Source organism: Diadema setosum, chromosome 10, assembly GCF_964275005.1.
Source record: "Diadema setosum chromosome 10, eeDiaSeto1, whole genome shotgun sequence".
Classification (NCBI taxonomy): domain Eukaryota; kingdom Metazoa; phylum Echinodermata; class Echinoidea; order Diadematoida; family Diadematidae; genus Diadema; species Diadema setosum.
The window spans coordinates 34,324,981-34,339,980 of NC_092694.1; the positions used below are offsets into that span (position 1 = coordinate 34,324,981).

Sequence of the window (15,000 nt, forward strand, 5' to 3'; positions counted from 1 at the left end):
TTTGAGTTGACAGAAATTCTTATTTTTCCTCTTTAGTTTCCCACTTTGATTTTGTTTGAGGTTATAAAGAGATAAATGTCTTTGACCTTTACCCTACATTAGTACATCTGTGCCCACGTGAATTATATCAAAGTAGGTCCCTATTGTGCAGTATGTTTCATAGTCTGGAATGCAGTACAGTCGTGGAGCGCGTTTCACTAACTCACACGCGTCATACATGTCTTACTGTGACGTCATCACAAAATGCGCGCTCATGTCTCGCTCAAGAGGCGCAGCTGCGACGGTGATCTATTTATGACATCATAAGAGCAACTGCGCTTTACCTAGTAACAGACCAAGAGTAATCGATCAAAACTAGTATTATGGAACATACCAGGAATTCACAGAGATGGAAGCAGCGCTATACGTTGAAAACATGCAGACAGTGAAACGTAACGGAAGGTAGAAACATGTACATACTAGTAATATCAAGATCTTACGACGCCGTCTGTTTCTCTTGGAACTATTATCAGAGGGTTTTTTTTTTTTTTGATTTAATAATCTAAATAATCACCATGGATTCCACCTTAGCATGTAACTCCAGGTTACAGCGCCTGCTTTGGACTAATGATTATGTCGCACTTACAGAAGAAGTTGTGTTGCAGGAGAGTTCGTTCGTTCTCAATAAGAAAAACGGCACCCCCATCAGAATGGTCCACGTTGGCCTGACGTCAACGGCACTGCTCATAGCTGAGGACAAACTCTCCTCATTTTCGCCAGCAAATCGACTCCTGCATCGTCAGACCACCGACTGCAACTCGGATCTCGAGCTCTTCGAGCTCATCTACCTCTTTCCGCTCGTCAACATTCGGCTATCGGTTCGGACGCACTCGGAGGAGCTCGGTCTCCACGTGATCAGACTGCGGCTGTGCAACCGCCGAGTGTGGTATCTGGAGCTGTCAGACTCGGGTCATCGGGAGGACAAGTGGCACGAGTGGGTGTGGTGGATCAAGGAACTGGAGCAGAGACGGAGGAAGGAACAGAAGATGCTGCGACGCCACCATCGGATGTTGGGTTCCAGGAATAGAGCCTACGTGAGTAATCACACGATGAGCGTAGCTGGCAGTATGAATTCAGTGCTGAAACCATTCGATCATTCTTGTGGTGGGAAGAAGGATGACACTCCTACAGCGAGTCCTGACAGAGGGGCTATCGGTGAAAGTCTGTCTATCAAAGGAGAACACCCACAAAGCGTGGTCCATGAAACAAAAGGAAAACGAGGCGCACAGGTTAATCGATGGGTTCACCACTTTGCTGAACACATTATTGAACATCACGATGAGACCCTGAACACTTGCAACAGTGATCGCCATCTTCATGGAGCCGTGAAGGAGAAGAGAGGCTCGAAGAATAAAGTTAACCATTTAGCCGACAACCAAATCGTAAATCCTCTTCTTGAGTTTGAAATCAATTCAAATTCCAAGCTGTCCAATCGTTCCTCAAACATCTGGAGTGAGGCCCATCTCACTGGAAGCCAAATCCACAATCGCTCGAGCCACACCCACATTCGCCACACCTTCAGAGGTTTTCCCGGCCGACTTCCCAGCAATAGTCGCGCGAGGTCGCTCTTGCGCCAGGATGACGTCAACTCTCTCTCAAGCCTCGAAGACATCGAGAGCGTAGCGAGTTTCGTGTCCAGCAACGCGGAGAGCTGGACGAACAGACACTCCAGAGATACTAGAAAAGGGCTCCTGCTTTCCGTCGACGATCTCTTTGCAAAGACAAATTTCGAAGAACACGCCCACGGTCACGTGGGCCACCTTCGTCCAATGGCGTCCATGACCAGACTCGAAGCTCTTACAGACGTTGACACTGACATCATTACCCATAATTCCTCAGAGTCTTATTGGTTGAACGCTGCTGACCTCGAGGCCATTCACCATTGCTCTTCTCTGCCAGATATTCTCGAAGGAGAGGCAAGTTTCTTGGAAGATCTACCAAACGCTGACGACGTTGGCCACAGGATTTCCCTCGTCTACCTAGACCTTGAAAACGACGACGAGAGTCGCACTCCGCACGTCATCAACGGTCACGTGATGCTGCTTACAAAAGAACAAACTGACCTTCACAAACGAATTATGGAAGTGCGCGAGACAGGAACGAATCCTACGGTTCGACGCAAACTTCGTAAAAACAAACGTAGTTTACACAACCGCCCTTACACATTCACAGATTCTAACTTTCAAAATGCTTTGCACCAGTCACCGATGTCTTCCTCGTCGCATCCTACTGAGGACGGGAAGACGGAATTTTCAAATGAAGGTAAAACTAAAAACGGGACCAAAGGAATGGGTTTGTTCTTCAAAAGTCACCGCAGCCATGTCAGCAGAAAGGACGATAAGAAATGTTCAGTTCGCATGAATGGTGTGCGTGACATGAGCCCACAGAAATTAGCTAGTGAGTTGACGTCAATGGATGTGGCGCTCTTTTTGCGCATTCACGAGGCGGAGGTTGTTGACTGCATGTGGCGAAAGGAAGATCACCATTACCGGGCGAAGAACGTTCTCGCCGCCATCGAGTCGTTCAAGAGGGTTGCGGGCTTGGTTGCCGACGAGGTTTTACGTCCGGTGACCTGTCAGGGGCGAGTTGACGCCATCATTTACTTCCTCGAGGTCGGAGAAGAGCTGAAATCACGGCAGAATTTCCACTCTCTGCGAGCCGTCCTCGCCGGCCTGCAGGCGCCCGCCGTCTACAGACTGCATGACACCTGGACGCTTTTCGAGCATCATTATGAACAACACTACAGGTACCTATAATCAAAGCTAACTGAAAACAGTGGCATCAATGATGATAATAATGATGAAAATGAAAATTATAGTATAGGTTTTCCCGGTCAAATTCGCACTTTTGTCAGTCCATTTGATAGAGCGTTCATTCAATTTAGCAAAAACCATCGTTCTCGCACGGTCTGTCTTTTAAAATTGCAACTTGTGCGTTCCAATCTAGCATTTTGATCAATGAGATTTGCACGTGTGGCTTTCAAATTTCGTAAAAAGGGTATTGACATTAGCAATTACTCTACGTTCATTCAAATTCGCCATTACTGGCGGAAAAGGATATTTGAGTCTTTCAATTTCGCGAATGGGCAGTCAAATTCCAAACATATTCATTCAAATTCACGTCATGTTATATCTGTTTTTGAAAAGGTGAGAACATTTAAACATGTGTATTTTTATGTGACTTCTTGTCATCCACACACTGTTAAGCATTGAAAGTATCATATTTTTGACCCTATATAACTCGAGATTGTTGCTCTGTAACGCCCCTTTTCTTTCATACATGTCGTTATCACTAGGCCTATACATGTACCAGTACTACAGATTAACTTCATCTTCTTACAGTCATGACAACATAAATCAGTTAGATACAGACGTATATCTAAAGAAGACAGAGAAAGAATTATAGAAACTTTCGAGGATCATAACCTTGACTATGACCTAGAAGTGGCCGGCACACTCGGAATAAAGCGCTCAGCGGCCAGATAATTTGTGGCCACATGCATGGCATGCACTGTCTTCGGACTGGGAGACTCATTATAAGCACACTGAAAAAATAAACTGTTGCCAAAATCTCTAAAATGACCAAGAAAATGTGAAATGTTATGATGCTTACAAAACAATAAGTATGATGAAAGAAAATAAAGAAAGAACCAAACCATAAACATATCTGCTAAATTGACTGCAAAACATATTTATTGGATGCCTAAAAAAATGAATTCGAAGGAACGAGCACAGCATATACGTGATAGCAAAATTGTGCTGGTATTACGAATTTCAATTGAAAAACTGTTGATTAGAATGAGATTAAAGGTAATTCGAATGCTCCAAAATGAATTTGAATGAAGAGATCATAAAATTGATATAACCAACATGTCATCTGTGCTAAATTTTGCTAAATTGAATGCAGCAATAAGGAATCGGATTTAAAGAAGCGCGAAATTGGCCGGGAAAACCTACTAGTATAATATACTGCATTATTGTGTAGTTGTATACAGAATGCCAGCATGTCTATCATGCTTAAAGTAAACCTATTTAGATATTACATTAATGTTAACCTCAATCAATCCTTTGCGATTGTATCATAATGTGGATTATTAACTGTTAAAATCGCAAATGTTTAAAGCTATACTTTTATGCACACACACACACACACACACAAATAGATATACGATATCCAAATTTGGATCCTTCCATCCCGCTCTTCATCTTTCTAATATCTAGTTCGATTCTTCATCATTGCGTCGTCAAGTGAAGACAAGTTCTGTCTTCAGGAGTAATATTTGATGAGGGTTAAAAATGTGCCAATAGGCCTCCATAATCATGTCTTCATGGATTTGTCTCTCGCAAGCATACAGTGTTGCACGGATGAAAAAGCTTTCTTGGCTTTTGAGTGGAACAGCATTGTCTTTATTAATCAACACCGTCATTTATTCTGTCCTTCGGATCATTTGACATTGAATTTCCTGTCTTTATTTACAGCATAATGGAAAACTTCCTCGACAACGTGAATGACGAAGGACGTTCTATGCAGAATGATCCTGAACTTGACAGAGCGATGGGGGCGCCCCCGTGTCTACCATTTCTTGGCAGCATTTTGAACCGGATTATTGAATTTTACTCTGACGTCGACATCAACGGGACGCGAGCTGCACACAAGATGTGGGACCATCGCATCGATGACTCTTCGGAGAGTGTTGACTTTGAATCGGAAATAGATGTAACACAAGGTCATTCGCTGTCGAACCTGGACACCAATGACCACAGCACGTCTGAAAATTCCCCTAGGTCACCTGCTGAAAGTGGCAAAGGCACTCTCAAACTAGAAAACTTCATGACTAAACTTATGCACAAAGTGGGTGCTATGCGCGCACATCACACTTCGGGAAATACTCGTTCGGACAAAAAATCCACGCGCATATCAGCCTCGCGCAAGCAGCATATTAAAAAACTCGTCATCGAACACGCGAAGCGCCTGGCTAGAGAAAATGGCGTGGATTATTTTGGCAACGACAGCGAAGAGCTCAATCACCCAGATACATCTCTGTGCATGAATCTTGTGGAAGAATTCATGCGCGGTGCGCGCAAATCTGAAATCAACACTCAGCACCGAATCTCGCACCACTTTTCCGACCTCCGACAGATGGCACACGGGCATGACGACATGCCTTGGAAGCACGCATGGACATCTGAATATCACGTGCATGAGACGCTGCTGGCGTTTCAGCTGGCAGCCGTACAGTATGATGTTGGAAACCGCAAACACTGGGTAATTGCCGGTCTTCTACAGGACGCGCAGCTTCAAACGGACGAAAAGCGATTCGCCCTGTCGTTAGAGAGAGAACCCCCATTCCAGCTGGATAAACCCATTGATTTGTCACAAGATTTATTACCCAAAAATATGTGATGATATTCAGGTCGAGTGAACTTACCATGTTTCAGTGAATTAACCAGAGGAAAACGTTTGAAGTAGCTTTTTTTTTTTCTCGAAGTTTCCTGTGACAATAATGGAGTGGTACACACTGCCAACATTCCTTATGCAAAAATTATCTTATGACTGACTTGGTTAAGGGTGCTCCTCAAAAACAAAAGGGAAGAGTACTATGTTTCAGTGAATTAACCAGAGGAAAACGTTTGAAGTAGCTTTTTTCTCGAAGTTTCCTGTGACAATAATGGAGTGGTACACACTGCCAACATTCCTTCTGCAAAAATTATCTTATGACTGACTTCGTGAAGGGTGCTCCTCAAAAACAAAAGGGAAGGTTACTATGTTTCAGTGAATTAACCAAAGGAAAACGTTTGATCTCGAAGTTTCCTGTGACAATAATGGAGTGGTACACACTGCCAACATTCCTTGTGCAAAAATTATCCTATGACTGACTTCGTTAAGGGTGCTCCTCAAAAACAAAAGGGAAGGTTACTATGTTTCAGTGAATTAACCAGAGGAAAATGTTTGAAGTATCTTTTTTTCTCGAAGTTTCCTGTGACAATAATGGAGTGGTACACACTGCCAACACTCCTTATGCAAAAATTATCTTATGACTGACTTCGTGAAGGGTGCTCCTCAAAAACAAAAGGGAAGGTTACTATGTTTCAGTGAATTAACCAAAGGAAAACGTTTGATCTCGAAGTTTCCTGTGACAATAATGGAGTGGTACACACTGCCAACACTCCTTCTGCAAAAATTATCTTATGACTGACTTCGTGAAGGGTGCTCCTCAAAAACAAAAGGGAATGTTACTATGTTTCAGTGAATTAACCAGAGGAAAATGTTTGATCTCGAAGTTTCCTGTGACAACAATATGGAGTGGTACACACTGCCAACACTCCTTATGCAAAAATTATCTTATGACTGACTTCGTGAAGGGTGCTCCTCAAAAATTAAAGGGAAGATGAAAAAAAATGAATGGGAAATTAAAGTACGAAAAATTGCAATAGTATTCTTCACTAATGCGCGATTACAAGAGAAATAAATCTTATGAGGTTTGCCAAAGTCTAGTTTTGTAATAAGACTTGTTTTTTTTCATTGAAAAAAAAAAAGTAGTTAGCGACTTCACATTATTTCTCTTATTGTTTATAAAAAGTGATTAATACCCTAAGGTTTGCAAACAATTTGAAATTAGTCTTTATAGTGAGAGTACACTAAGGTTTGGGGATATAAGCAAGTTTTTGTTCCGGTGCGCTGTCAAATCATAAGGTGGTCTGAATTGCTTTAAAAATTCCAAACTAAAGAGAGCGCAATAGCAGGCAAATACTAATCCTACTCTTTGCGGGACTACATGTCTGTGCGTGGATATCCGATGAGATAACAATGACAATGCATTTGTTCCTTCTAGCCTTGATGAATGTGTCTAATGATGTGGGTATTTGATCATGATTTGTTTGTGTTTTTGTTCGTGCTTTTGATATTTTTGATTTTTTTTTTCAAAGCTGCCGAACATCACTGATTATGACTATGCAGTTGAGATTGATTGAGTTAAATTTGCACAATTTTGTGGACACTTTCGTATGCACAGTGTTGTTAACAGCTCTTTGTCATATATGGAGGAAGGATATTTGTGCAAAAAAAAAAAAAAAAAAAAAAAAAGAGAGAGAGAAAGAGGGAGAGAGGATAATAAAGATAGATGTTTCTGCACAGTACACGGCGTCATTGGGAATATTTTTTGTATCGGTCTGAAGAGGGCGACATTGCAGCTCTAACGACATGAAAGATAAAAATCAATGTTGACGCTCCTTTTCTCGTGACGACCTTCGGTGTACTTGTAACTCTCTGGTCTTCTACAAACCAGTGTACGATTCTGATAGATTATAATACATGTGTTGTCATTATAACCCAGAGGTCTTCAGCATTTTTCTTTGCAAGTACAATACAAGCAGTAAAATACAATACGCGAGTACAGGTTTGTGTGTGTGGGTTTGCGTGCTTGCGCGTATTTTATTTTATTTGGCCGCGAGCGTGTGTGTTAAACAAAGATATTTTATATGAAATATCGTGGTTGTTGAATGGCGTGTGTGTTTGTGTTTTAAACACACACGTCATTACGGTTTAAACGTTGTTTAAACATTGAATTGTTCACTATTCTTGCGTTCGATGAGTGATGACGATGTGCCATTTTAAGCAATGGTTCAAATCATAAAAAGTCTGCAAAACTTTTCAGATAATATCTTTCTCTTTTTCTGTTTTTACGTCTTCTTCTTTTTTTTTTCTCTCTCTCTCTCTCTCTGTTTTCTCTTTCACTCTTTGTGTAACTGCTCTTGACCTTAAGTTGGCTTTCTCCTTGTTTTCGCATTTTTGTTTTGCCTCTGAAGATGTCATCCGCACGATTCGAATACAAATCCGAGAGTATTTTGTTTTGCTTTGTTTTCGAAGAAAGTATACGTGCGTGTGACACGTCGAGAAGACAGTCGCTATATCCACTGGATCAAGAGGCTTCCATTAGTTCAGTAACAGCTCACTGCGCACAAGATCGCTTATTACTCTTTTTAGAATCCCGTGTCTCCGCAGTCTCTTTTTTTTTCTCAACACTAACACACAAACGCACACACACACACCAATGCTCAAACGCGTAAATTCCAAAAAAAATCAGACATTTCTTCACCAGAATCACTCATTCCCGTCCACCTACGTTTTAACAATGATGATGATGATAATAATAACAATAATATTAATAATAATAATAATAGTAATAATAATAATAATGATATTAATAATGATAATAATAATAATAATAATAGGCCTAATAATAATAATAATAATAATAATAATAATAATAATAACAATAATAATAGGCCTAATAATAATAATAATAATAATAATAATAATAATAATAATAATATTTATTATCATTATTATCATGACTATGATTGTTTTTATCATTATAATTATTATCGTCATTATTTCTATTATTATCATTATTACTTCTAACCTCTAAGTAACTCCGCATTCAATTACAGTTTCACTAATTGCAGCATCCCACCCCTCCTCTTTTTTTCTCCTGTTCCATCATGATTGGTTATCATTAGGATACTTATTATAATTTCACATTTTCAATAACTTCCCTTTCCTTTTCCAGGGGGGTGTTTCATAAAGCTGTTCGTAGAGTTACGAACAACTTACGAGCGACTGGTGATCAGTTCTTGTGCTGAATTATGGAAATTCTGGTAAGTATAGCACATCGAACTGATCACCAGTCGCTCGTAAGTTGCTCGTAATTTTACGAACAGCTTTATGAAACAGGGCCCAGGTTTCTTGCTATTGACTCACTCATAATCGATATCATTTGTGTATCTATTCATCTATGTATCTATGGGTACAAATATCAGACCAATCTATCTGTCACTCCTAATTATCTTATTGTCTGAAGTCCATCACCACTGTAGCTGGTACAGAAGTGTTGTTCTTTTATGCAAGACTACCACATTGTAGTTCTTTGAACATCAGTTCATAGTCCATTCAAGGACACTGGACATTTACTCTATTTTAGTGGGGGTTTTTTTATAATGTATAATATTCACTGAACTCTGATAATATATGATCATTACAAGGAGCAAACATATTATACATACAAAAGCAACAAAATTAACCTGCATAACGCATACAAGTATGATACATAATCTTCTGGCCTAATAGAGTGTACTTTAATGAATAGACAGAAAGGAGAAGTATCTCTTTTTTTTTTAATTCACACAAACTTTTTATTCAACATTCACAAGGCAAAATGCAGAATACGTGTTTGTAACATAACATACATGAAAACAGAAATCAAAGATTCAGAACAATCCTAACTTTTTGAACACCATGCATTCGTATCATTATGCATTACTTGTTATGCCACTGGGGTTGTATATTATTCAATTACTATCAGCTTGTAAAGGGGGATGCGGAGGGAGAACCTAGCAGCAAATCTAGACACACAAAAAAAGGCAACCCAATGCAACGGAATCCTGATCCATCCACTGTTATGTTACTGGTTGAAAGACACTTTGGAAAATACTGCAAAAAGACGAACTTTTACGCTGGTAAAGCTACCATACAGGGAACACTCCACTGACTGACTAAGGTTTGGTTACTTGTTGCAAAGCATATTATGATGATATTGTAAGTCTGTGATTTCCATAATTATACTATTAGGAGCATGAAAGGGAAGAGACCCAAATGATTGCACGATTCCCACAGTGATGTTTGCTGTGACACAGAATCTTTATCGGGGTGGGCTATACTGGGGTGCACCTGTGTTACTACATGTATACTAAACTGATGATAGGTTTGGTATGTACAAGATGGTTACGACTATTAATGAGTTTATATCTAGATGGACCTATAAGTTAGCCTCGGTGAGCGGTATGAGAATTAAAGCAATATCTTCCCGACTGCTGCAAATTAGGGAAAAGAAAGTATTTCACCACATGTATGCAGAGATAAAATGAGTTCACCAGTAACGAGCATTTAGAATACCCTATCATTATTATCACCATCTTTTTTTGTGTGTTACTAGGGCCTTTTTAGGAACTTTTATCCTCATTCCACATCCCCACTCCTAACCTTAGACACCATTTGTTTTTGTTTTATTTTTGCTTTTTTAACCAGCACATTGCCTTTCTCATACCTAGACTTTATACCACTTCTTACAGCAGTAGCCCCTGCTTCCACTAAATAGCAGTGATGTCCAAGAAAGAGAAATGGCCCAATAAAAAAGATCCACATTTCTACGATTCATATATAACTTGAGGTGAAACATCAATGGCATATTCTGAGATGGACAGTGAACCAATGGAATTCAACAGATCATACATTCAGTGGAAAATGCATCCACAGACACTTAAAAAATGCTGTTCAACTGCATTTCTAGGTCTAAACAGCTGAACCCGCTAATCCTATACTATGTGCGTATGTCAGGTGGTATGTATATAATATGGAATTGGTCTAGCTAGACAAAGAACAAGAATAAGCTCAGAAAATTATCAAATCCACATGTCAAACCAACTTTGTACTGTACTAGTAGAGGAATGTAGAATATTCAATCACAAGCTGGTAAAACGTCATTACAGAGAGGTTTCTTTTTCATGTATGTGCATTACTCAGTAACATCTAGCTTTCTATGGCAAATGTTCCAGATCAGAAACATGTGACATCAAATAATTGGCACTTTCATGGAAAATGAAGAGAGAAGAACCAAACTTCTTGACATAACAAAAACAGGTGACACAAGTTCTTCGTTTGCAAACAAAAGTATGTATGTATACAGCACCATGAATTATAGACAAAACACACACAATAGTCATTCTCTTTTCAGCACATCAATCAGTTAAATGCTTATGTACAAGATATAGAGATATCCAATTCCGTTCCCCTTTACAAGCTGTTACGGACACGTTATGCATTCATGCCCATTCTCTTGCTTCATGCTTGATCGCAAACATTCTATTCTCCAATACAGTTCTATCTCGTCACTTCTCAAACATCGCGTCCCATTCAAATAAACAGATCAAAATTAATGTTCTGTCTGTTCTGCTTGTTCTGCCTGAACCATATCTAAGCATTACATATCAGTTTCGAAAGTCCTTTGTACCATGGTTATTGTTTGCTTGATAGGGGGTTGGGGTGTTTTGTTTTGTTTTCTGCTTTGTCTGGTGGTATGAAGAATAAAGATATGAGGTTCTACGGGTTACATTTATATACCATAATACGACTGCTACAATGAGTCAAGTATACTTGCCTTTACAATGTGTGTACCTGTACTTGCATGCTCTGTTCTATTTGGAGTTTTATACCATCAGGGAATGATTGTTTCTAACTGGCTAAACATACTGGTTCAGAGTCAATATATTGGCTGCCATGTATATAATGTCTTTATATCCTGACTGTAAATTTGATTAGAAATAGTGCAATGCCCACGTACTACCAGTGGTAGTTTACAGGTTGGGTCACGGTGTATCATCATCTGTGTACCAATACACCTTGTCCAGAGGACGCACTTCTTATGATATCTAGTCAAAACCACAGGAAACACAGTCGATGATGTAATAATTCTTTGAACCCGTAGGTCCTTGTCTGATCAAACGGCAACAATTTGCTGGTTTCCTGACAATAACATCCAATTTTCGTCTTATCTTTGTGTGTCTGTTTGTTACTCTTTGTTTTCAACACCACACATATGGAACTCTGTCTGCCAAATTTCCTTCTCCCATTTCTCGTCCTTATAACAAACTATAAGCTCTTGAGGGTGGCATTTCATAATATCCATAGCCTAGGCCATCCATCCCAAGCGCCATCATGATCTTCTACTGGCCTTTTGTGCTCGCGACGATGTATCCCTATTTCTGCCAACATCAAAATGCATCTTACTGTGCATGACTACAGCGGAACAACTTAGGATGCGTAGCGTGACATTTTGAGTACGTCTGCAAAAAGTTAATTAAGCACACTGAATCTATAGTAGTTTCATGGATGGTTTTGTCTGACTGTAATACCTACTCATTTTAGTGGTGCCGGTGAGTTTGATACAGATGCAGCGATTGACTTCCTATTACCTTGCTTTGATGAGCACTTATCTTGCCGTGTCTGTTGCTTGTGTTGATAAAAGTTTTCACAGATCCCACTTTTAATACAATTGCGCTCCAAATCGATACCACAATGAAATGTCTAATTAGCACACCGTCTTTAGCTCTTTGTTTAGTCTAAGTTTGTTTGTTTGTTTGTATATTTTCTACACCGTTTGGCCATAGGCGTGAAACATTGATAAGTTGGTACATACCATACTCACCCAGCTGTACCATCATGCAATACACTGGGAGGAGCGGTGGGACACAAAAATATTTACCATCGATCACAGTTCAGGATCGCCGACAAGCACACAGAAAACAAAAATGGCCGAACATGAAACAAAGATGCAGTTATTTGCATCGTAAAGATAAAGCACTCCTGGAATGAAAATACCACAAAACCGAATTTCTCTTGAACACATAAGTACTGTGTGAAAAAAAAAAACAACAACAATCATTTTACAAATCCCCTTGTAACAATGAAATCAAGTAAGTGCCACTACTTTGTAACAATGTGTATATATACAATAATTATCTTCAACAACTTTCAATGAGACAAACAAAGAGGGTGTCACTGCAGCAATCATCTCAGTGGAAAAAACAAACAAACAAAAACAATGCCAATAATGAAATATAAAATTTGGAAGCCAAAATGAACATATGCATAATGAATCACAAAACTGAAATATTTCCCTTACCTAATGAAAGGCAGCCAGTGTTTTTTTGATGAAAAGATAACACCAAAGTGCATTTACACCAACATCATTCCAGTCTACGTATTACCACACACGGTCCAAGATTTTGTTTTCTACAGTTTAAGCTGAATACATGTGCAACTTTCTCCTTAAATCCACTACATCTGCCATAATCTCAATAGAAATCTGACGCTACTCACTACAGGAATCAACAAACGCTCTACTCTACAACTTGGATGAAGGACTGTACGTGCCTAACAAATTTTCTTCATTTTTTTTTTTTTAATTCTACCATACATGCAATAACTGTCAAGCTTACTCAATGCCTAACTCACTACAATATCACAAAAGAAACACACAGCATACTTTTTCGTTGTATTGAATACAAGTAATATAACTGCTTTCCTCTTTATCTCAATCTCTCCACATGTGTTCATTATTCATTTTATGAATAACTCTACAGTATTTTTTGATGGGTTTTCTGCAATATCTCTCTCTTATTTGCCCACCATACAGTGATTTACAGGGTGGGGATTCTATAGCATTCTAATCTTCTCTGTTTTCTGACAGGAGCGAACAAATCTCTTTTCACACAATTTTTCTCGGTGTAGTGAGCACGTGCCAACAGTAAGATGGGTGTTGCTGTTCTGAAAAGACTGGTAGCATAGACTAATCATTGCAAAATGCCAATTTTCTGTCCACTCTATGGATTCCATACGGACCAGTATGAATATAATGTTGTCATCTTGCAAAATTGGTGCAAAATGATGCGCTAGCTTACCCCACGATGACTCTTAAGAATTTATGTTCGAAGCACTGCCGCAAGATATGACCGTGTACAACACGTGCTTGCCATGAAAACAAGGAAAAACAAAAGTTCTGAAATCACAGAACACTTCATCATCACAGTACAAAGGATGAACACAGACAAGGCAAGAAAAATAATCAAATATCTGACAGAAAAATGTCTTTTCACATCACTTTATAATCAGCATATACAGCAGATACATCTGTTAATCTTAATTTTTTCTCAACTTTTTTTGTGTGTGTTTGTTTTTTTTTGTTTTTTGTGTTTTTTTTTTACTCTTCTCATCAAGTATTTCTTTAGAATGATTCTTCTGGCCATGTTGATTATCGTACTTTGTTGGATGGCAGAATGATCTCATTGTTTCTCCTCTGTCGGACTCTGGGCGTCGCCGTTCTCCCCCATCACCTTTTTACGCTCCTGGACCTCTTTGATGTGATTATTCTGAAAGGAGATAGGGAGAAAAGATAGATACAGCGAGATAGAAAGAGAGAGAAAGAGTTAAATGCATGAATTCAAACACACTAGAATGAAGAACGAGTATCGAAAGTGAATGGAGTGCAGGTAGGTATGAACTATAGTTGAGTCAAATATTGCAAGGACTACACATTGGATTAATTGGTGTGTGTTTTTTCTGGTTATTTACCAAAAATATGCAATTCAGACAATCTACAGATTCATGTAGATTCATTCGTTTGAACTGGCAGATTTCTTTTGTTAGATCGAAATTCAGTTACGGCCAAACAACACAGTAAAGATACAAAGACATTAATTTGTGGACCTGAAGTTTTTACTGACTTGTAACAAAGAGGTTTGTCGCACCATGTTCGGTAAAATAGGAAGGCACTGTATTTATATATTATATTGAGTATTGGTGAATTGAATGGGTTTGGAGAAGGACAAAACTTTTTGACCTGAAATTTCCCTAGCATCAGCAAAGCATGTTTTTATAGCGTACCAAGATCTTTTATCCAAAGAAAAGAGCATGTAGTATACATTGTATATTGCGCACGTTGTGTGTATGTGTCCGCATGCCTGTTTGAGGTTGGGTGCGAATGTGTGCTGCTTTTTTGCTCTATCCACATGAAATCTTGGCGTACCCGAAGACAAATTTCTTTGCAAGGGTGAGGGTTGGCTTACTCGATGACAACAACTGACTGATTCAAGCGAGGCAATGCTCGCTGGGTCACTTGTCCCCAAGAGTGATGGATTGCCTGAAAAGCCGACATGCAGAACTCAAATTTCAGGATGGGAAAATGGGAGGGCTTGAAGAAATTGTAATTTATTCATGGCCAAATCGAGAATGACTGCCGCAGGCTAAAAAGCACACAGCGTAGGATTACGATTGAGATACATTGTAGGCAGAAATACCACGTCGAATCTATTGCGGACACAAGTCGAAAGTTGTTAAGCTGACATATTT

The 15,000-nt window shown here is 39.3% G+C and overlaps 2 protein-coding genes across 3 annotated transcripts in view; one reads left to right on the forward strand and one right to left on the reverse strand.

The window, feature by feature from the left end:
• The first annotated feature begins 540 nt into the window (after positions 1 to 540).
• Positions 541 to 6,528, forward strand: LOC140234062 (uncharacterized). The gene is made up of 2 exons (XM_072314141.1): positions 541 to 2,785; positions 4,518 to 6,528. The coding sequence occupies exons 1-2, from the start codon at positions 555 to 557 to the stop codon at positions 5,440 to 5,442; spliced, it is 3,156 nt and encodes a 1,051-aa protein (XP_072170242.1). The 5' UTR covers positions 541 to 554; the 3' UTR covers positions 5,443 to 6,528.
• A 2,676-nt stretch (positions 6,529 to 9,204) lies between these two features.
• The window catches only part of LOC140234072 (stathmin-like), a 47,957-nt gene continuing 42,161 nt past the window's right edge, over positions 9,205 to 15,000 (reverse strand). For both annotated transcript variants that reach the window (XM_072314153.1, XM_072314151.1), the window contains exon 5: positions 9,205 to 14,021. In XM_072314153.1, coding sequence (XP_072170254.1) covers positions 13,935 to 14,021 — 87 coding nt within the window. In that variant the 3' untranslated portion in view covers positions 9,205 to 13,934. The remainder of the gene's footprint in view (positions 14,022 to 15,000) is intronic.

What these genes read in the sequence shown, in the direction of transcription:
- LOC140234062 (XM_072314141.1), top strand. Translation starts at nt 555, where the DNA reads ATGGATTCCACCTTAGCATGTAACTCCAGGTTACAGCGCCTGCTTTGG. An exon ending in CATTATGAACAACACTACAG is followed by an intron (nt 2,786 to 4,517) that starts GTACCTATAATC and finishes CTTTATTTACAG; the next exon opens with CATAATGGAAAACTTCCTCG.